Raw genomic sequence first — 23,656 nt, 5'->3', positions numbered from 1 at the left:
TGTCTGATACCCTGTCCCATGACTAATAGTCATATGTGGGATAACTGGAAAAAACTGTAATGATGACTGAGGCCCTAGTGGGATAGTATAATAACTTTGCTAAAGTGAATAATGAATGAAAACGTAAAATGAGCTTTTGGTCAAGGTGATTTTGTGAATTTGTGGCCTGAACAAGTGGTAGAAAGGTATCTAGATGGTAATATATTGACAGAGAAGTCGCCACAATGTTTATAAAAAAAGATTGTCAACTTGGGAACCATTTGCACAATAGTGGAAAAAAAAGTAGAGCAATCTATGTGCTATTGCTGAGTGAAAAAATGCTTTAACTACAAAGTAATTTCCCTTCTCATTGGCTCCAGTGTATTTCAGTGATATGTTATGGTTTTGCAAATAGTTATGTGAAGCACAATGTGTCAGATTTGCTCATCGCTAATCTAGAAGTTTGCCAGGAAGAAACAGTACGGGGCAGATTTATACCCACATTCTGTTCTGATTTTTAGAAACATATTTATCAAATGGTGAGTTCTAACTTTCACCCAATGATAAATACGCTTCTAAAAGTCCCATAGCAATAAAAAGGAGGTGGGTGAGTTTTTATGTATTAAGCTTGAAACTCGCATTTTTATAAATCTGGCCCTAAGTTCTAAGGTTTAAGACTTACATTTCCCGCTCATTCCTTGATAGACTTGATGATTTATCTCAATTCGAATTCATGAAAAAAACACGCAGGTGTGAAAAAAATAACTTCAACAAAACGTGTGCGACTTTTCTTCTCGAATGCTAGCTTATTTAAGGTAAAAGTGCTACAGAATATTCCCACGTGCATTTTGTCTCAGAAAACAAGTTGCATGATGGCGAGAATCACATTGTTCCATTCATTTTCAATGAGGTTAAAAACTTGAATGGAAAAATAAATAAATAAAATGCTCATTGACTTCTATTGAACCTCATCAGAATTTTGAGAATATTTTCTTTAATAAATACTGACTATTTATGGTTCTTAAGAATGTTCTTAAATATAGTTGCATTTGCATTTTTTTTGCTGCTTTTTTTTCTCGAATCGTAAAAAAAATATAAACTCACATTTTGATATTTCGGCCCCTAAGCCAGAAAAAACTCAGCAAGTAAAAGCTGGCAAGGTTCAATAGAACTCAATAAGAATTGTCTCTAATAACTTTATTTATTTTCCCAATTATTAAAACATTCATAAACCTGTGCAGGAATATTCTGTCGCGCTTTTTTAATGGGAACAATCCCATGTGACAAATGTGTGGAAAAGTCCCAAACAAAACTAAACTCCCTTATATCTTTACCTGAGTATTTATCTGGCTTTCCCTGTATGTAATAGTTTCTTTAGTTTGTTCTTTATCCTGAAAGAAAAAAGCAAAACATTTTCTGTTTTCATAATTCATTAAAAAATTAAAAATGGAAAGGGATATAATCCTTCTACAAAGCTGTCCTACTCACACCCCAGCTCTCCAGCAAAGTTACAAATCACTTTCTTACCTGAGAATTTCTCTGCGCTTCAGTGTATGTAATAGTGTCTTTAGTTTGCTCTTTATCCTGAAAAAAAAAAAATGTAATTGTCCCACCTCCTGGCATCATCCCACTGCCACTTTGTCTAAATTTCACAGCCAGAACAGGTAGCAACTATAATTAGGAGGGTATACTCACTGTTATTGTGTGACTGTGGACATGATGACTAGAATTTTACACCTATGTTACTCAACAGCAGTAACAAAAGTGTAAAAGTAAATTAAATGTGCATATAAAAGCTGTTCCATATATTTAAACACAATAATAATGCAACACATGATGCAAGCAACCCCGGGTGTGACATTAGTATAAATAGTTAACACCCAGCCTAGAAGTTTAAAAGTGAAAAACATTTTTGTCTAAAGATGGCTGAATGTCTAGCCTGGATAAGCACCAGCTTAGATATTTCAAAAAATTTCTGATGAGATCACCTTAACACTGCTTTCCATTAGGGATGCAAGGTATCCAGAAGAGGACGATGCAGAGGCTGGGATGGAGACTCCAGAGACATTTTTGTATAGAGTTGTAGCTTCGGATAATCCTGCAGATCTGGTCTGATGTAAAGAGGCGCCATATAGACCTGACCCAGAGTATCCAAGATGATCTGAAAGGTAGAATTACAAAATATAATGAAGTCCTATTTATTTTGCTTCTTTTGAGAGTATTTTAGGTATATACTGTCCCTTCACCATCAAGATAAAGTGACTGTCGTTATTATTGCAGAGAACAAGGAAATCAGCGATCAAATATAAATTATCTGCTTAAATAAACTCTTTTAAACACTTCCTCCCCATACTTCACATACCTATAGATGTTTCCAGATATTACATCACATACCTGTATAATTTTTACTCTTACTTACTACAAAGGTGTTCAATTACACAAACGCAAATGGTTTCCTTGCCTTCTCAACAGGCCCAAGCTGATCAGCTGAGGACAATGCCAATGTGGCAGATGAGCCTGCACTACCTGTCCTGTCTATACTGCCTACTGCACCACCGGCAGAAAACTCTGTAGATGCAGTGACACAAACTGAAACAGATGTACTCTGCACAAGCTCTCAGACAGGTACCGGGTACCAGGGAGCAACTAAGATGCCAAAATGTACATGCTGCAGGAACAGATGCCCAGCACTGAGGATTATCTGACAAACCAGCTTTGTATTGAAAGGAATGGAGAAACATTATTTTCTGGACCTAAAAAATGTCTTTATCTTAAACTTAAAAACATATTTTAATTTAACTACCCCATACTTTTGATTACTGATCCCATGACTATTCACAATCTCAGTCATGTAACATATACATAGTATTTCTGATTTTATACATTTAGCACATAAATAACATGGTCCATTCATTTCAATGTTTGTAAAAGAGTCCAACCATTTTATCTGTTTCTAAAGATGTTTTTTTATTAGTTATAAACTATAAAGGCCATAAATAGCAACTTACCCCCAGATACACTGCTCATCACATTTTGCTTGTTAGAAGCAGACTGACCAACATTTTCTAAATTCTGTTAGGGAAAGAAACACATTTTTGGACAAAAACAGTTATATTTAAACATATAGAAAGAGCTTTAAAGACAAATATTCAAAACGTATGAGGACTAGAATTTTACACCTATGTTACTCAACAGCAAGTGTAAAAGTAAACTAAATGTGCATATAAAAGGCATAAAAATGCTTTTACTGCTAATAAGTTGTTGCATATACTTTAACACAATAATAATGCAACGCATGACGCAAGCATCCTGGGTGTGACATTAGTATAAATAGCTAACACCCAGTCTAGAAGTTTAAGAGTGAAAAACATTTTTGTCTAAAGATGGCTGAATGTCTAGCCTGGATAAGCACCAGCTTAGATATTTCCAAAAGTTCCTGATGAGATCACCTTAACACTGCTTTCCATTGGGGATGCAAGGTATCCAGAAGAGGACGATGCAGATGATGCAGAGGCTGAGATGGAGACTCCAGAGACATTTTTGTATAGAGTTGTAGCTTCGGATAATCCTGCAGATCTGGTCTGATGTAAAGAGGCGCCATATAGACCTGACCCAGAGTATCCAAGATGATCTGAAAGGTAAAATTACAAAATATAATGAAGTCCTATTTACTTTGCTCCTTTTAAGATTTTTAAGATTTTACTTTGCTCCTTTCCCTTTACCCAAGAAAATCAGCTATCAAATATACATTATCTGCTTAAATAAACTCTTCCTCCCCATACTTCACATACCTATAGATGTTTCCAGATATTACATTACATACCTGTATCATTTTTACTCTTACTTACAACAAAGTTGTTCAATTACACAAACTCAAATGATGTCCTTGCCTTCTCAACAGGCCCAAGCTGATCAGCTGAGGGCAATGCCAATGTGGCAGATGAGCCTGCACTACCTGTCCTCTCTATACTGCCTACTGCACCACTGGCAGAAAACTCTGTAGATGCAGTGACACAAACTCTCTCCCTTATCCCACACTGTAACTTAAAAAACTGTCCCTATAGCAAACCCCAACCTAAAATGCACACCAGTGCAGCAGCGTACCTGGGCACCACCTTCCGTTCAATCGTAGAAGCCCAGGACTATTCACAATCTCATGTAACATACACATAGGGGCACATTTATTAACCCACGAACGGGCCGAATGCGTCCGATTGCGTTTTTTTCGTAATGATCGGTATTTTGCGATTTTTTCGGAAAATTGATGCGACTTTTTCGTTGCCATTCCGAAAGTTGCGCAAAATCTGGCGATTTTTTTCATAGCGTTAAAACTTGCGCGAAAAGTCGCGCCTTTTTCGTAGCCATTCCGAAAGTTGCGCAAAATGTTGCGATTTTTTCGTAGCGTTAAAACTTGCGCGAAAAGTCGCGCCTTTTAAGTTTTAACGCTACGAAAAAAATCGCCAGATTTTGCGCAACTTTCGGAATGGCAACGAAAAAGTCGCGTTTTTTCGAACAAATCGTATTGGTAACGAAAAAGTCGCGACAATTTCCGAAAAGTCGTAAAGGCTCAGAAAAAATCGCAAAAAATACGATAATAAGTCGCAAAATGTTCGTTTTCCAATCGGAATTTTTCCAATTTGGATTCGGATTCATGGGTTAGTATTATGTGCCCCATAGTATTTCTGATTTTATACATTTAGCACATAAATAACATGGTCCATTCATTTCAATGTTTGTAAAAGATTCCATCCATATTATCTGTTTCTAAAGATTTTTTTTTAGTTGGTTATAAACTATAAAGGCCACATTTTTGTGAAACAGCAACTTTCTTACCCCCAGATTCACTGCTCATCCCATTTTGCTTGTTAGAGGCAGACTGACCAACACTTTCTAAATTCTGTTAAGGAAAGAAACACATTTTTGGACAAAGACAGTTATATTTAAACATATAGAAAGAGCTTTAAAGACAAATATTCAAAACGTGTGAGGACTAGAATTTTACACCTATGTTACTCAACAGCAAGTGTGCATATAAAAGGCATAAAAATGGTTTTACTGCAAATAAGTTGTTGCATATACTTTAACACAATATTAATGCAACACATGACACAAGCATCCTGGGTGTGACATTAGTATAAATAGCTAACACCCAGCCTAACATTTTTGTCTAAAGATGGCTGAATGTCTAGCCTGGATAAGCACCAGCTTAGATATTTCAAAAAGATCCTGATGAGATCACCTTAAGACTGCTTTCCATTGGGGATACAAGGTATCCAGAAGAGGATGATGCAGATGATGCAGAGGCTGAGATGGAGACTCCAGAGACATTTTTGTATAGAGTTGTAGCTTCGGATAATCCTGCAGATCTGGTCTGATGTAAAGAGGCGCCATATAGACCTGACCCAGAGTATCCAAGATGATCTGAAAGGTAAAATTACAAAATATAATGAAGTCCTATTTATTTTGCACCTTTTGCCCCTATTGCAAACCCCAACCTAAAATGCACACCAGTGCAGCAGCGTACCTGGGCACCACCTTCCGTTTAATCATAGCCCATGACTATTCACAATCTCAGTCATGTAACATATACAAAGTATTTCTGATCTTATACATTTAGCACATAAATAACATGGTCCATTCATTTCAATGTTTGTAAAAGCTACCAACCATATTATCTGTTTCTAAAGATTTTTTTTAATTAGTTGTAAACTATAAAAGCCAAATTTTTGTTAAAAAGCAACTTTCTTACCCCCAGATACACTGCTCATCACATTTTGCTTGTTAGATGCAGACTGGTCAACATTTTCTAAATTCTGTTAAGGAAAGAAACACATTTTTGGAAAAAACTGTTATATTTAACCATAGAAAGAGGCAAATATATAAAACTGAAGTGTGAAGTTATTAGCGCTGCATACACTCTGTTCCCCTCAGGTGTAGCCTTCTCAGAGGTAGTGCGATAGTGGGGAGAAAGGATATTTAGATGGTAATATATTGACAGAAAAGATGTTTGTAGGACATTGTCACCTTGGCAACCTTTTGCAGAATAGTGGGAAATAATGTAGAGCAATCTATGTGCTATTTTTGAGAGAAAATGCTTTAACTACAAAGTAATTTCCCTTCTCATTAACTCCATGTATTTCAGTGCTATGTTATGGTTTTGCAAATAGTTAACGTGAAGCACAAAGTGTCAGATTTGCTCATCACTAATCTAGAAGTTTGCCAGGAAGTAACACTAAGGGGCACATTTACTAATCCACGAACGGTCCGAATGCGTTTTTATCATAATGATCGGTATTTTTGCGTCTTTTTCGTCACCGTCGAGAGTTTTTCGTATGTTCCGCAACTTTTTCGTATATTTTCCACTACTTTTTCGTCGCCGTCGCGAAAAAATCAGATTGGTTTTTCTGCCGTTTGCAATCGCTCAATACGAAAAAAACGCGGCGCCGATGAAATAGTTGCGCAAAATACGATAAAGTTGCGACAAATACGAAAAAGTCGCAACGACAACGAAAAGACGGCAACATTTTCTTAGCCAATCCGAATTTTTGCCATTCGTGATTTGAATTCGTGCTTTGGTAAAAAGGGACAGATTTATCCCCACATTCTGTTCATTCCTATGGGATATTTAGAAGCATATTATCAAACAAGGAGTTCTAAATTCCACCCATTGTTAAATATGTTTCTAAAATCCCATGGCAATGAAAAGAATATGGGTGAGTTTTTATGTATTAAGCTTAAAACTCACATTTTGATAAATCTGACTCTAAGTTCTAAGGTTTGAGACTTACATTTCCCGCTCATTCCTTGATACATGCTCTTGTACATGCTCAATAGATGATTTAGCAAAATTTGAATTTGTGAAAAAAATGCTAGCTTTTTTAAGGAAAAAGTGCTACAGAATATTCCCACGCGCATTTTGTCTCAGAAAAAAAGTTGCATGATGGTGAGAATCACATTGTTCCATTCATTTGAATGGAAAAATAAATAAATAGAAGTTTTAGAGACAATGCTCATTGACTTCTATTGAACCTCACCAGAATTTTGAGGATTTTTTTTATTTTAAATAATGACTATTTATGGTTCTTAAGAATATACTCGAGTATAGTTGCATTTGCATTTTTTTCACTGCTTTTTTTCTCGAATTGGAGCTTGAATTTTGATAAATTGGCCCGTAAGGGGGTCAGAAAAACTCAGCAAGTAAAAGCTGGTGAGGTTCAATAGAACTCAGTAAGAATTGACTTTATTTATTTATTTTCCCAGTTATTAAAACATTCATTTTTTCTGAGACAAAACATGCGTGGGAATATACTGTCATGCTTTTTTCCTGGGGCTAATCCCATGTGACAAATATTACTTATTCATTAAAAAAAAAGAAAATGTAAAGGGATAGAATCTTTCTACAAATCTGTCCTACTCGCACCCCCAGCTCTCCAGCAAAGTTACAAATAAAACTAAAATTGTAAGATATTCTGCAAATTTCTCACTTTCTTACCTGAGAATGTCTCTGCGCTTCAGTGTATGTAATAGTGCCTTTAGTTTGCTCTTTATCCTGAAAAATATATTAATAATACGTAAAACATTTAATAATAAAAACACAGACCCCTGACATCATATTTTAGCCCATAATGTCACAGCCCGCTTCTGATGCAACAGGGCCACCAATCTGACATCATTACCGAAACAGATAATTATAATAAATTGCAAAATTATCCCTGTAGCTGTTTCTCTGCAGCCTGGCTCTCTGTCTCTCTCATTGATCAGCTCCACTTGGCAAGTATGTGTAGTTCCAAACTAAATGAAAATGTAAAAAATCCCTGCAAGTTGCTTGCTTCCTTACCTGCATATTTCTCCTAGAATTCATCAGAACGTCACTGTATGTAATAGTGTCTTTAGTATGCACTTTATCCTGAAAGATAAAAACATTTAAAACATTGGCTATTTTCATTCCAGCAATATAATTACTTTGAAAAGAAATGATGTAAAGGGACAGGGCCCCAATGTGGGCTGCAGATCCTGACGCTCCTACCTCACGCTCCCCTATTGAATCAAGCATGGCCTAAAGCAGAACAGTTTCCTCCCTGCTTCTTTGTAGGGAAAACAATTGACCCTATTAGACTATGATAAAAATATTAATATGAAACAAGAAGGAGTGGGGTAATTGCAATAGAATTATCCCTTTAGTTGTTAATTGCTCTGCAGTATGGATCTCATATTTGGCTTTTATTGATTAATCCCACATGCAATGTTTCAATCCAAAATAAAAACAACAAAGCAAATTTCTTACCTGAGTATTTATCTGAACGTCACTGTAAGTAATAGAGTCTTTAATATGCTCTTTATCCTGAAAGATAATACATTTCATTCCATTTTATTCAATCAAAATAATTCCTTTGGTAAAGGAATTTCCAGTTAGGTAGCCTAAACTTGAATGGACATTAGAACAAATGTTGCCACCTGTCCAATTTTGAACTGGACAGTCTGATTTTTTGAGGGGGATTTCTGGTTCAAAACCTCTTGTCTGGGTTTCAGCATAGTGAAACCTGGACAAATACTGGGCCAAACATTGTCCCTTGTAAGGAGTGGAATAAGTCCCCAGGAGAGGCTATATAAGGGAGAGCGCATTTTACTAGTCTTATTTAGCTGAACAAGTGAATGATACAGAGCCAGGTACCAACGAGGAGTAGTAGTTAGGTTAGTTAATAAGAGACAGGTTAGAGTGGTGGAGCTTACTGTACTTTGTGAGAGTGAGTAGTAGGTTAGTGAGATGTTAGTGAGAATCTAAGAAGATAGGAAGGGACCAGTATCCCGGCAGTATCTCGACCAGATAGGGACCCAGTGGAAGAAGAACTAGGTTATGTAGGGCATATTCTGTATGGAATACAAGGATGACCCCTGTACTTAACGTCTGTAAGAAGGTACAGCATCCCTAATGAGAAGAAAGGAGCAGGAAAGTAAGAATCAGGATGGGGCCCAATGGCCTGGGACACCTTACATTACATTACATTAACATTTATTTATAAAGCGCCAACATATCCCGCAGCGCTGTACAATAAGTGGGTTCCATACATTGGACATACAGAGTAACATATAAAGCAATCAGTAACCGATACAAGAGCCCTGCCCAAAAGAGCTTACAATCTATGCTGGCTATATTGGTGTTAGGAACCTGGGTATGTTTTTCAGTAAACAAACAGTTAAATTCATCCCCTTGTGTATAAGCCAATCCTCTCCCAAAGCCTTTTATAGCTGCTGATCACATGACCTCACTGCCTGAGCTACAGGTTTCTGTGAAGAGGGTTGTTTGCTGTTAGAACTCTGCTGTTTGAATCAGTGATACTCTTATTTAGTGTTTGCACCTTAGGATTCTAGATCACAACTTTTTCCTCACTCTGCACATTTTTGTTGCGGCAAATTTCTGCAGCAGTTTCCCAAAGGATTTGCTGGTGCCGAAATGCGGAATTTCACGGAGAATCCAAGCCTGGCGAAACAATCAGCTCATCACTAATTTAAATTAATCGCGGAAATTTTCTTACCTGAGTATTTATCTGAACTTTACTGTATGTAATAGCATCATCAGACTGTTTTTTATTCTAAGAGAGAAAAAATAAAGCACTTGTTATTTTCTTTCAAGCTAAGTCCTTTAAAAAACAATATTGTAATGGGACATAAACCTTCTACAAAGCTGCCCTGCTCACATCCCCAGCTCTCCAGCGTAGGTGATTTAAACTTTATAGGAACAGACCCTGTAGTGGGTAAATGAGGTTTGGGCAGTCAGTACATTTATCAGGGTCAGTAACTTAGTTGTGGAAGTTATACTGAGGGATGGTGGAGAAAATGCAAAGGACCCTGGGCCCCATGGACCCAGTTTAGAAAAAATCAAAATCAAATTTTTGATATTTTGAAAATTCTTTACTTCCTTACCTGTGTATGTCTCTGACCTTCACTGAATGTAATAGTATAATCATTATAATCAGGTTCTTCTTTGCCCTGATAAAATGAAAATGAAACATTTAATATTTTCATTCCAACCAAATGTTCCATTGAAAAAAAAAATTGAAGGCCTATACAGCTTCCATAAATCTGTCCTATTCACACTCCCAGCTCTCTCATGTCTCTCTCATTGATCAGCTCCACTTGGCAAGTATGTGTAGTTCCAAACTAAATGAAAATGTAAAAAATCCCTGCAAGTTGCTTGCTTCCTTACCTGCATATTTCTCCTAGAATTTATCTGAACGTCACTGTATGTAATAGTGTCTTTAGTATGCACTTTATCCTGAAAGAAAAAAAACATTTAAAACATTTGCTATTTTCATTCCAGCAATATAATTACTTTGAAAAGAAATGATGTAAAGGGACAGGGCCCCATGTGGGCTGCAGATCCTGACGCTCCTATCTCACCCTCCCCTATTGAATCAAGCATGGCTTAAAGCAGAACAGTTTCCTCCCTGCTTCTTTGTGGGGTAAAATATTGACCCTATTAGACTAGGATAAAAAATATGAATATGAAACAAGAAGAAGAGGGTAATTGCAATAGAATTATCCCTTTAGTTGTTAATTGCTCTGCAGTATGGATCTCATATCTGGCTTTTATTGATTAATCCCACATGCAATCGATTTAACTAAAAACAACAAATCAAATTCCTTACCTGAGTATTTATCTGAACTTCACTGTATGTAATAGAGTCTTTAATATGCTCTTTATCCTGAAAGATAATACATTTCATTCCATTTTATTTAATCAAAATTATTCCTTTGGTAAAAGAATTTCCAGTTAGGTAGCCTAAACTTAAATGGACATTAGAACAAGTGTTGCCACCTGTCCACTTTTGAACTGGACAGTCTGATTTTTTGAGGGGGATTTATGGTTCAAAACTGCTTGTCTGGGTTTCAGCATACTGAAACATGGACAAATACTGGGCCAAACATTGTCCCTTGTAAGGAGTGGGAAACATTTTGTTGGATAAACACTTATACTTTAGCCACTAGGTGTCGCGGTGAGAGAGGCGAGAGAGAGAGAAGTCCCCAGGAGAGGCTATATAAGGGAGAGTGCAGTTTACTAGTTCTTATTTAGCTGAACAAGTGAATGACACAGAGCCAGGTACCAACGAGGAGTAGTAGTTGGGTTAGTGAGAGACAGGTTAGAGTGGTGGAGTTGTTTTGTCACCCCAGTGTATAGATCCGTGCACTCTTCACTACACTGGGCAGCATAGACCACATTACTTTCTATGTGCTTTGGTGTTGGATCTATAGGGTGCACCAAATTCTGTCTTGGGGTGTTGCTGGGTTTGAAAAACACAGGAATGCGATGTTTGTCAAAAAGTTTTTTTATGTTCCAGCAACATATGGGATGACTATCTTGCTGTGTTCCTCCCTGTTTGTTGGTCTGGTCTTTTTACTTGCCTTTGATTTTGTTTTGAGAAATTTCCAATATGGGTACTACAGAACCATTGTGATTGGATGTCTGGATCTCTGTGACTGTACTACCCTCAAGGATTTAAATGCTGGGGAATTCCTTACCACTTTCAACCCTTGAACTGAAGAAGCCCCTCTGATAAGTGGTGAAACGTTTTCAAGAAGAAAGTCCAGTTGTTTTACTATAGACTTAATTCTACTAGATACTGTATATCATGACCTGGATGAATGAGAATCTTCATAGACTTTATTACAGATGCAAAAGTATTCTTAAATTAAAAAAGGGAAAAGAATGTGCATATTTTGGCTTTCATCAAATATAATGAGTATGGTTGCAACATGTCCAGTTTTTGAACCAGGGAGTTTGTAGGAACTGTTTTGTTCAAAACTGCCTGTTTAGGTTTTGGACAAGTAAAACATTGACAAGAAGGCTAATCACTGCCCCCAACATCCATAGGTCCACTCTTATATACAATGGGTGAATATAATGAAATGAAATAACTACATGTTTTATAATCAATGTTGTCCTGCAAAGAATCCCTGATTGACATATCCTTATAGCTAAACATCCAAAGAGGATGTTGGTTGCCTTTCACCAAATGTTAGTGCACCCCTTAGAGCTTAACTACATGAGAGTAAAATGTGTTGGATAGAAAGATCACATCCTACAAGTCAGATTTAGATGCATGGGTTAAAAAAATGGGATTAATACAAATCTGATGTTTTAACTACATGGAGGCTTTGCCATTTGACACCCGTAAGGGAATGCTGTGTCTGCATCCAACAAGTTAAAATCTGATGGTGTTGGAAAGACCACCAATGTCGCTTTGACTAGGACCACACTGTCAGATCAATATCATAAAATCTTCTAGATATCACTCTGGTAGGCACGTCAGATTGCTCCACTCTTGGACTGATGGAGTCAAATGGGCAGCTAAAATCTGCCATGTATGGCCACCTTTATTTTCAGGTCACTGAAAATCATCAGTGTCTGCAGGTAACCCATGCCTGAGTGCCCAAAAGAATGGCACAGAAAATTGTGATGACTTATGGGTTCGTGGTTTGAGAATACATTGGTGTATAGCAGTGATCCCCAACCAGTGGCTCAGGGGCAACATCTTGCTCCCCAACCCCTTGGGTGTTGCTCCCAGTGCCCCCAAACCAGGGAGTTATTTTTGAATTCCTGACTTGGGGGCAAGTTTTGGTTGAATAAAAACAAGATTTCCTACCAAATAAAGCCCCTGTAAGCTGATAGGGTGCATAGAGGCCCCTAATAGCCAATCACAGCCCTTATTTGGCTCCTCCATGAACTTTTATGGTGCTTTTGTTGCTCTCCAAGTCTTTTTACATTTGACTGTGGCTCAGGTTTTCCTCTAATATACATATAAAAGTATAAGGAGAACCACAACAAAGGTTGTGGTTTTTACTTTTTATTGTAGTTTTTAGTGCAACAAAATGTGGTTTTCTCTAAACCACAAAAAATGTGTGATTTATTAATATCCACGAACAAAAAAACCTCAAACTTCCCCATCTTAAAGCTGTCGAGGTCATGTAGAAGTTAATGGAAGCTGTCCTAGGCAAATTGTAACATTCTTTCTTTTCTTTGTGGATTTAGAGGTTTTTATGTTCTTTTTTAATTTGTAAGTGCACAAATTTTTAGGATTTTACACATATGAAACTGAAATAAAAATATCCTGCACATTCCTTGCTTCCTTACCTGAGTACTTGTCAGAACTTCACTGTATGTAATAGTGCAATTAGACTGATTTTTAACCTGAAAGAAAGTAAACACACTTGCTATTTTCATTACAGCTAAATAATTCTTTTGGGAAAAATAACAGAATTTTGTCTCTTTTTGCCGCCCCTGAGGAAAGTTTTTCAATATGCCTTATAGCAGTAGTCAGGGGCGGGCCAAGCCGACCTGGCGCCCTAGGCAACCTGGTCGTCCAACTCCGCCCACCTCCCCGCCCCCCCCCAGACTGCGCATGCGCGCCAAAGCTTAGGAGGAGGTGCAGGGGGGGGGGGGGGCGGTGCGATTAGATCGGTCATTGCCTCCGCCGCTAATGACAAGCGGCGGAGGCAATGACAAAGTAGCACTAGGGGTAGGCAGGAGAGGCTCCTGCCTGGCGCCCCTCTTCTGCCTACTCCTAGTTCCAGCCCTGGCAGTAGTGCCCCTGGTTATAGAGCGGCCGATGGGGGCACCTTGGAAGGTGCGGGGCCCCTGGGGCAGCAGCCCAGGTTGGCCCTTCACCACCCAGTCCAACCCTGTCAGTACTTAATTAATTAGCTGATGTAGTATTAAAATAGAATTGCAGGTAGTATGGCGTGAAACATTTTACAAAATTAGGTACCTTTAGTCGTCGTCTTATTCCATAATAAAGAGCTATACCAACAAATATTCCGCACAGTATCGAAACTGCAATTATTACTGTCAGTATACGAGAATCTTTTTTCGGTCCTGAAATGACAAAAAATATATATATTCGTCATAACATAATAGTGAAAAATATTTAGCTGAGCTTGCGTTTTTATGTTTTCTTGTTTTTGGCCCATTTGTTTGATATTATCATTTGTCTGGTCCTTTGAAATGGGCCGTGAACATGATTAGGTATGTAGATGTGACCTTGTCCCATGTAGTGCGCTCCAAGCGGGATCTCGTTTTATTATAAAGTGCAGGCACACAGGTGATTAAGATTTCTGTGGCATTCTTGGAACTTGATGACTTATGCTTTCTTATTCAGGCATGCTATCTGTTATCCAAACTGCATTATTCTCTGAGTCTCTTATTTACATGCTAGCATCTATTATTCCATCTATATCTATTCTTTGTTCCCATAAGGAATGACCATAAAGCAGGCCAAAGGTCAGGAACAGGAAGGCCCACTGACACCCGGTCCCACTGGGAGTTCTCCTGGTGGGCCAGTCTGACACTGGCTGTAAGTGTTGTAATTCCACCACACCCAGGCCCTATACACACCTTTTATTTGTGCCTCTCTCGGTGTTTCTGATTGTATCTCTGGTTGAATATCTTTTTCTATCTCTGTATGTATTTCTGGTCGTATGTCTGGTTGCATTTCTTTTTCTATCTCTGTTTGTATATTTGGTTCTATCTCTTTATGTATCTTTCGTCGTGTCTCTTTTTGTATCCCTGGTCGTATCTCAGTTTGTATCTCTGTTTGTATCTCCGGCTGTATCTCTTTTTGTATCCCTGGTCGTATCTCAGTTTGTATCTCTGGCTGTATCTCTCTCTGTATCCCTGGTCGTATCTCAGTTTGTATCTCCGGCTGTATCTCTCTCTGTATCCCTGGTCGTATCTCAGTTTGTATCTCTGTTTGTATCTTTGGCTGTATCTCTCTCTGTATCCCTGGTCGTATCTCTGTTTGTATCTCCGGCTGTATCTCTCTCTGTATCCCTTGTCGTATCTCTGTTTGTATCTCCGTTTGTATCTCCGGCTGTATCTCTCTTTGTATCCCTTGTCGTATCTCTGTTTGTATCTCCGTTTGTATCTCCGGCTGTATCTCTCTTTGTATCTCCGGCTGTATCTCTCTTTGTATCCCTGGTCGTATCTCAGTTTGTATCTCTCTTTGTATCCCTGTTCGTATCTCAGTTTGTATCTCCGGCTGTATCTCTCTTTGTATCCCTGGTCGTATCTCAGTTTGTATCTCCGGCTGTATCTCTCTTTGTATTCCTTGTCGTATCTCAGTTTGTATCTCTTTTCGTATATCTGTTCGTCTTCCACCAAGTGACTTTAAAAGGACTGACGCACTGTTCCTGTGAACAGGATTTTGTACCAAGCAGGTAAATTCTGAGCCTGATGCCATATTCTTTAGTAATATACTGATTGTGCTGCCATTGGCATATAGTATGTCAGTGCCATTGTCTCTGTAGGTCCAACTGTAGGACAGGGTTGTTGAGTTTGAATTGACAGAACAATGAAGATGGCAGAGATCAGTAAAATTCTCGTCATACGTCACTTCTATTACTGGTGTTGGTATAAGCTCTGAAATTACAAGAAATTATATTTTTTAAAATACTTTTATTATAGATCCATATATATATATAATTAATAATATGAATTTTAATTATAAAAGAGGTGATTTTTCTCAAGTTCCTTCCCCACAGATGTAGCCATTATTGGCCATGTGAGTCTAGAACTACAGACTAGAGAGGCCTTGCTCTAGTACTTTTCTTTAAAGGTAGAATATGCCTAACAGCTTTTAGAGTGTAAGCACAAAGCAAAAAATTGCATATCTTTAAAAACTGTGCTCCTTGGACCTAGTGTACAAATATGACACAGCAACTTACATATACTGTAGCTTAACATCTAGCCCAATATTGAGCCAGAATCCTGATAGATATATACATTTTGAATTATATTTTTTTCCTTTAGACACTAGTCTTTCACATGAAACATCAACCCCAACTCTACACAGATACCAGACAGGGCACATTTCCTGTTCTTAGTACCATACATGGGACTGATTTTCAGAAGATAACTCATTGAAGATCTTTTTCCCTCAGAATTGTTCAGCACGAGACCCTACTAAGGGCACAATGATCAAATGAGACAAGCTGGGAGGGTTGCGGAACTTTCCAAGACCCTCCACCTTAAGTTGTATATATTCTGAGATTCATATTACTGACACATGTAACACACCATCTGTGAGTGTAGTTGCCCTTGTTAAACCAAGTTCATTCTAATCAATTTAGATTTTTTTTAATAATAACTACCTATGAGTAATTTTATTGGACCCCCTGTAAAGTGGATATACTGAGCTTGACTTGTGGCAATTGTGGCAACCATATACTTATATTTGCTTAAATAGTGGCAAAATGGTATGAGCCCCTCCTGCCTTTGAATGGCTAGACATGCTTGGGCTTTCAGATAATATGCTAAAGTTTAAACATATCAGTCTAAATGTATTTTTAGGCAACAAATATATATATTTAAATTTAAACAAGTACATGCACATGGACATGAATTATCAAATTATGAAGGTTTCCCTCCATATCTTCTTGACTAAACCACTCAGCCTCTGTAAATCTAGGAATAGGACATCAAGCACTTCGGACTGCTAAAACTCGAACTTTATTCCATCATGTTAAAAACAAAAATGCCTGACGCGTTTTGTGCGTTAGGGGCACTTAATCATAGGCTTCCATATCTTCCTGACTAAACCACTCAGCCTCTGTAGCATACAGACACTATGGGGTATATTTATCAAAGAGTGAAGTTAGCGATCACCACAGTCCACTAGAGTGAAATTCCACCACTCTCCATTAATTCCTATGGGATTTTTAAAACGAGTGAGAGTATTTATCATTGAGTGAAAGTTCACCCTTTGATAAATACACCTTTAAAAATGCCTTAGATATGAACGGAGAGTGGCAGAATTTCACACTATCACACTACGGCGAGCTCTACATTCACCCTTTGATAAATATACCCCTATATAGGGATGTACTTAGTTCATGGTTCAGCAAAATCCTAGAACTTTTTTCAGGATTTAGCTAAATGCTAAGTATTCAGCCAAGCTCAATCCAAACCATAGGCATATGTGCCTTTAAAGCAGAACTAAACAGCACCGAAATCAACTTGACTAAAAACGACAGCAAGAGTTCATTACAGCAATCTGCACAGCAACATTTTGGGCTCTTCCTGGCCCTTTAACAGTTTGATAAAAAGCCAGGTAGAGCCTGAAAACATGCAAAAATGGATATTTGGAGATAAAGATATGTTAAATATTAAAGTACGACCCCATAAGAATATTATTTTTTTTTTTTTAGCTTTGGTATTATGGTAATGTGATGGCTTCTTATTTTTATAAGAACCAACAATACCTATGGAATAATCCTCCTGGAAGACCCATAGAAGTAGGTACTTCTAGAGGCACACTTACTAATCCATGAACGTCCGAAAGCGCCCGAATGCGTTTTTTCGTAATGATCGGTATTTTTGAGATTTTTTCATCGCCCTCGCGATTGTTTAGTATTTTGCACAACTTTTTCGTCACCGTTCGGATTGGTTTTTCCGGCGTTTACTATAGCGCAATACGGAAAAATTGCGACAGCGACTAAATAATTTTCATTTCCAATCTGTTTTTTTCCCATTCGGGATTCGGATTCGAGGATTAGTAAATGTGCCCCCTAGTCTTACAGCTAATTTATTTAAATATGTGCATTATGTACAACAAGCCACTTGGTCAAATCATATTCCCATGTGTTGTTGCTGAGCTTTGGCTATAAGTCTGGCTCCTCCCCTAATGGCTTCTGTCAGTCTCTGTGTAACAATAAATTCACTTCCCCCATACAGGTCTGTCTGCTCTGAGCTGCAACAACTCTCTTACCCTCGTGTATACACTCACTTACCGAACACAACAAGAATATAAGAAATGTCTCTCTTTCTTCCATTAGCATAAATGTGTGCAGTGAAGATCCCAGAATCCTCCATTCTCAGCTCTTTGATCTGCAATGCGGTTCCATAATTCGATTTTTCAAGACGGTTGGGGAAATAATTCTTATTTACTCTGATAAACTTGTGGTTTCTGAATTCAGCCAGGTGTATTTTCTTCCCTTTGTCATGAAACATCCATGAGATTCTTTCAATGGAAGTTGCGTGATTCATATAGGTTGGCAGTGTGACAGTGTCCCCTTCACGCCCAGTTGCCTGGACAATGATGTCTCCTCTTCCTACAAACACAGAGAAGTAGGGAATGGTTAGCACTCTGACTCACATTCCCATTTTATGGGTAAGTTTTCCCCTTATTATTAAATACAATTCACCTTAAAATGAACTGATAGTATGTTAGTGTGATAGAGTGAGTGATATTCTAAAACAATTTGTCTCTATCCTTGACTTTCAGCCAATGGGAATCACTTACCTTTCTGTTCAGTACTTTCCATATACCTCTTTGAATCATTCAATCAAAAGCCTTATTGCTAGGGTAAGTTAGGCCTTAGCAACCGCATAAATTAGAAAGCAGCACTAATTCAAAAACCACAGAGAAACATTAAATTGTCATAGAATGCCACTGTCTATCAACTAATTACCAGCATTATCTGTGTTAATTAAAGAAATTGCTGATGCATCTTACAAAACAATTAGTACAGGTATAGGACCCGTTTTCCAGAATGCTCGGGACCAAGGGTATTCCGTATAAGGGGTCTTTCCGTAATTTGGATCTTCATACCTTAAGTCTACTAAAAAAATCAATAAAACATTAATTAAACCCAACAGGTTTATTTTGCATCCAGTAAGAATTAATTATATCTTAGTTGAGATCAAATACAAGGCACTGTTTTATTTTTACAGAGAAAAGGGAATCATTTAACCATGAAATAAACCCAATAGGGCTGTTCTGCCCCAATAAGGGGTAATTATATCTTAGTTGGGATCAAGTACAGGTACTGTTTTATTATTACAGAGAAAAGGGAATCATTTAACCATGAAATAAACCCAATAGGGCTGTTCTGCCCCCAATAAGGGGTAATTATATCTTAGTTGGGATCAAGTACAGGTACTGTTTTATTATTACAGAGAAAAGGGAATCATTTAACCATTAAATAAACCCAATAGGGCTGTTCTGCCCCCAATAAGGGGTAATTATATCTTAGTTGGGATCAAGTACAGGCACTGTTTTATTATTACAGAGAAAAGGGAATCATTTAACCATTAAATAAACCCAATAGGGCTGTTCTGCCCCCAATAAGGGGTAATTATATCTTAGTTGGGATCAAGTACAGGCACTGTTTTATTTTTACAGAGAAAAAGGAAATCAATTTTAAAAATCTGAATTATTTGATTAAAATGGAGTCTATGGGAGACAGGGTTTCCGTAATTCGGAGCTTTCTGGATATCGGGTTTCTCGATAAGGGATCCCTTACCTGTAATACAAACTGTTTCTCCTCTTACACATGTTCTTTTTATATCAACTACTTTACTCTTTACCTGAACAGTCAGAGGTATTTAATATAGTTATTTTTTTTATTCATTTCACAACTATTTAATCAGTTTACAGATTTAAACATTTTATTATGTGGTTGTCTGCTTAGCAACGAGGCTAACTTATACATTTTTATATTTTTAAGCAAAGATCAGTAGTGAAGCAAAGTAGTTTTTTTCCGTTATTTTTCTCAATTGCAACTACCGGTATATTTAGAAAATTGAATGGAAAAACACATTATCATGACCCCTTGACTGTAACAAAAATCAAATTCTTCCATTTATTTTCAATTAGTCTGTAAAAGTTTGTCTAAAAAATCTAAAAAGTACACATTCTATTAACTTCTGTAGAAGGTCATCACATTTTTGCCATATTTTTTTATTTGAGATTTTCAGAATCATAATTCTGGGTTTGAAAAAATGTGAAAATATTTCTCAAATGTCAGTGAAAAGTTGATTTTGAATTTAGAGAAATCTCCACTTGTGTATGTACAGTCTGCCAGTGTTTACTCATTAGTCAAAAAAATGATATTTAATAGGGTTAACAGTATTTTCAGTTCCTCCATACAAGTCTATATACTCTGACCAGCAAGAACTCTCACACCCCGGTGCCCATGCACATACAGATAAATGTACTTACCAAATACATTGACAATATAACTAATTTCTGTAGCGCTTCCATTAACAGTGATGTGAGCAGTGAAGACCCCACCATCCTCCATTCTCAGGTTTTTGATCCTTAATGCAGTGCCACTGTTAGATCCTTCCAGCCGGTTGATGAAGTAGTTGTTATTCACTCTGATAAACTTCTGGTCTCTGTATTCAGCCAGGAGTATTTTTTCCCCATTATCATCATACGTCCACAAGATTCTTGTTGGTAGATTCAGAGGGCACTGCAGTGTGACAGTCTCCCCTACACGGCCAATCACCTGGATGTCTCCTCCTGCTGCAAATACACAAAAATAGGGAATGATCAGCATTGATTCTTACCTAGTTCTTAACTATACCCCCAAACAATGTAGGTCTCTATAAAAATATATTGCATAAACTCATATGTAAAACCCTGCTTCATCTAAATAAACCATTTTCATATAAATATACTTTTTAGTAGTATGTGCCATTGGGTAATCCTAAATAGAAAATTGCCATTTTAAGAATTAAGAGCCGCCCCCTGGGATCATAGGATTCACAGTGCACACAAACAAGCCAAGGCACACATACATGCTAGGCCCCATCAGCCAATGAATGGGCATAGTTCTGCCTTTTGCTCCCAAACTACTTCCTGTTACAGTTAGAGCTGCATCACTTCCTGTCAGCTGATCTCTGAGGGAGCACACAGCCCATCACTAAATGGCGGCTCAAGGGAAAGGATGTTAAAGGGCAATATTTACTGATATATATATACAGGTATATACTGGATATTCCACTTTGCCGAGATTCTTTAATAGGTCACTTAACATAATATAATCTATTGGTTAAGTATTCAAAAAAAAATGGTCGACTGTGATATTGAGTATAAATCTTAAATATTTTTACCTACATAAACTCACAATTCAAATAATTGTAAGTGCTGTTTTCCCCACATTTCCCATCTACCTCACCATATGGCCCTAAGGCTACGGCCACATGAGGCTGATAAATGCGGCAACTGTGTTGGCCTGGGTGGAAGCACATGAGAAGGATGATGCGAGAGGAAGGGATCATTCTTGGCCTATGTTTATCTACTGGCCAAGAATCTGCACTATGTGGCATTAGCCTAAAAGGATTGATGTACTGTTTCTGTAACATGGGATATTGCACACACTCTCTTAGGCTGGGATATGGTACATTATCTGCATTACAAACACTACTTACCTGATATTGATATATATATATATATATATATATATATATATATATATATATATACAAGAACAAACAGAGCACACCCTATAAATGTTCAAATGCCCAGGGTGCTGGCAAAAAGATAATTATACACAGTGAGCCGCACACACAGGGACTTTGCAAAAAAATGAACACATTTATTAAGAAAAAAGGTCCAACGTTTCGAGCACCAACTGTGCTCTTCCTCAGGGACAAACCAAAAGCTTTTGGTTTGTCCCTGAGGAAGAGCACAGTTGGTGCTCGAAACGTTGGACCTTTTTTCTTAATAAATGTGTTCATTTTTTTGCAAAGTCCCTGTGTGTGCGGCTCACTGTCTGTATATATACTGTATATATATTTTTTTTTTATACTGAGTATTCTACAATGTAACATGTTAGTTTGTGGTACCCCCACACAAACCTTTTATTTCTGTCTCTTTTTGTGTCTCTCTTTGTATCCCTTGTCGTATCTCAGTTTGTATCTCTGATCGTATTTCTTTTTGTATTCCTAGTTGTATCTCTTTTTGCACCCCTGGTCGCATCTCTGTTTTTATCCCTGGTCGTATCTCCGTTAGTATCCCTGGTTGTTTCTCTGTTTTTATCCCTGGCTGTATTTCTGTTTTTATCTCTGGTTGTATCTCTGTTTTTATCCCTGGTCGTATCTCTGTTTTTATCTCTGGTTGTGTCTCCGTTTGTATTTTTTGTTGTATCTCTGGTCGTATCTTTGGTTGTATTCCTGTTTGTCTCCCACTATATGACTTTAAAACGACTGACACACTGTTCCTGTGAGCAGGATTCTGTACCCAGCAGGTAAATTCTGCCCCCAATGCCTTATCCTTCAGTGATACAGTGATTGTGCTGCCATTGGCATATAGTCTGTCAGTGCCAGTATCTCTGTAGGTCCAACTGTAGGACAGGGTTGGTGAGTTTGATGGGACAGAACAATGAAGATGGCAGAGATCAGGGAAATTCTCATCAGATGTCACTTCTATTACTGGTGTTGGGATAGGCTCTGCAAGTAGAAACAGATCAAAACTGTTAAATAATTTTATTATAGATATATTATACATTTGTATTAATAGTTCTTTACCCACTGAGTATTTCTTGGCCATTACTGGTTGCTTCAGATGAATAACAGACCAAGGCTTATTTGGGGATAGGCAATCCACCAGTGAGCTCCTCTTTAAACTGAATTGAGCATAACACAGTTTCAGTGATATGGTCCAAAAAGCAATAATTTAAATATGGTTCATGATACTACAGTACCTGCGGTACACTTTATGCTTGAACCTGAATAATTTAATCTAATTTGTTATAAATAAATAAATTTTTTACAGATATAGCCATTAGTCCCCATGTGAGTTGACGGGACTGCTGCTCAGTGCACAGTCAAAAATGGCACGTGTAGAAATGTTGATTCATAATAACTTGAGCCTAGTGTCAATGTGCATGCATAAAGCCCAATCATGAACACATGCCTTACTTACTTATGGGTACTTGCTAGCCAGGCACTAGTCTCTCAAAACATCAACCTCAATTCTATACCCATGCCAGACAGGGTACACTTTCTGTTCTAATTAATAATCATGGGATTTGTGGTAGATTACCCTTTGAGGAGCTTTTTTTCTCACAGAATTGTTCACAACATGGCCCTACTAAGTAAACAATGTTTAAAAGAAACTATTTGAGAGGGTTACATAATTTTTCAAGACGCTACTCCACAAGGTGGAGATTTTAAGAAGAAAAGCCCTGTTTGACCTGGTTTTATATAGCCAGAGATCCAAGTAACTGACAATGACTTCCATTACACATTTCCACTAACCTTTTTATAGGATACTGGGATGATCAACAGATTTTGCTGACAGAAGTTCTTGGGGAGAACCATGTCCTCTATGGCTGCTTCAATGATAACCTCAAAAGTAGCAGTAGTCACAGCATTGGAACCGATTTGATTAAAACTGCCTTATTTAACAGCAAAAGCTCATTAGAACTGGCTGCAGAGCAGACCTGTTATCAGCTTGCTAAAGGGACAGGTAAGCTGGCCACACGCGGCGATTTTCGATCTTTCGTGCGACCATCAGTCGCACTAATGATCGTTCCAACCCTCTACTGACATTCAGGGATGAATTGTCAGATATGGAGGTAGAAACAATAGGATTTCTACCTCTTTCTGCCGATTCAGCCCTGGAGGCAGATTTTGCTCAGGTGCCTTCAATGCCGCCCGATCAAATTCTTTTAACCTGCCCAATGGGCGAGTCGACCGATATCAGCAGCCTTCTGCGATATCGGTCACCTCGCTGAGTTGCCATACACACACCGAATATCGTACGAAACAAGGTTTTGTATGATATTATGGTGCATGTATGGCCAGCTGTATTGTATGAGAGTATAAGATAAAGATATATTAAGTATTAAAGAGTGACCTGATGAGAATATTTTATAAGAATTGGAATAGCTCCCT

General features: G+C 37.8%; 1 protein-coding gene across 30 annotated transcripts in view; it reads right to left on the bottom strand.

Moving 5' to 3' along the window:
• Positions 1-23,656, bottom strand: part of LOC100486501 — a 62,816-nt gene that overhangs the window by 15,983 nt on the left and 23,177 nt on the right. For 9 of the 30 annotated variants that reach the window (XM_031891107.1, XM_031891106.1, XM_031891120.1 and 6 more), the window contains 21 exons: positions 21,617-22,207; positions 19,974-20,279; positions 17,761-18,081; positions 14,369-15,391; positions 13,743-13,849; positions 13,109-13,165; positions 10,626-10,682; positions 10,184-10,252; positions 9,901-9,966; positions 9,513-9,569; positions 8,264-8,320; positions 7,817-7,885; positions 7,472-7,528; positions 5,729-5,792; positions 5,219-5,400; positions 4,813-4,876; positions 3,429-3,610; positions 2,988-3,051; positions 1,968-2,140; positions 1,507-1,563; positions 1,314-1,370 (listed from right to left, as the gene is read on the bottom strand). In XM_031891107.1, the coding sequence (XP_031746967.1) occupies positions 1,314-1,370; positions 1,507-1,563; positions 1,968-2,140; positions 2,988-3,051; positions 3,429-3,610; positions 4,813-4,876; positions 5,219-5,400; positions 5,729-5,792; positions 7,472-7,528; positions 7,817-7,885; positions 8,264-8,320; positions 9,513-9,569; positions 9,901-9,966; positions 10,184-10,252; positions 10,626-10,682; positions 13,109-13,165; positions 13,743-13,849; positions 14,369-15,391; positions 17,761-18,081; positions 19,974-20,279; positions 21,617-22,207 (3,680 nt within the window). The remainder of the gene's footprint in view (positions 1-1,313; positions 1,371-1,506; positions 1,564-1,967; positions 2,141-2,987; positions 3,052-3,428; positions 3,611-4,812; positions 4,877-5,218; positions 5,401-5,728; positions 5,793-7,471; positions 7,529-7,816; positions 7,886-8,263; positions 8,321-9,512; positions 9,570-9,900; positions 9,967-10,183; positions 10,253-10,625; positions 10,683-13,108; positions 13,166-13,742; positions 13,850-14,368; positions 15,392-17,760; positions 18,082-19,973; positions 20,280-21,616; positions 22,208-23,656) is intronic. The other 21 variants (XM_031891111.1, XM_031891121.1, XM_031891129.1 and 18 more) reach the window with 21 other exon arrangements.

Source organism: Xenopus tropicalis, chromosome 8 (assembly GCF_000004195.4).
Source record: "Xenopus tropicalis strain Nigerian chromosome 8, UCB_Xtro_10.0, whole genome shotgun sequence".
Lineage (NCBI taxonomy): Eukaryota > Metazoa > Chordata > Amphibia > Anura > Pipidae > Xenopus > Xenopus tropicalis.
Note: the sequence above shows the minus strand (reverse complement) of the source record. Positions and strands in the feature narration are given on the sequence as shown.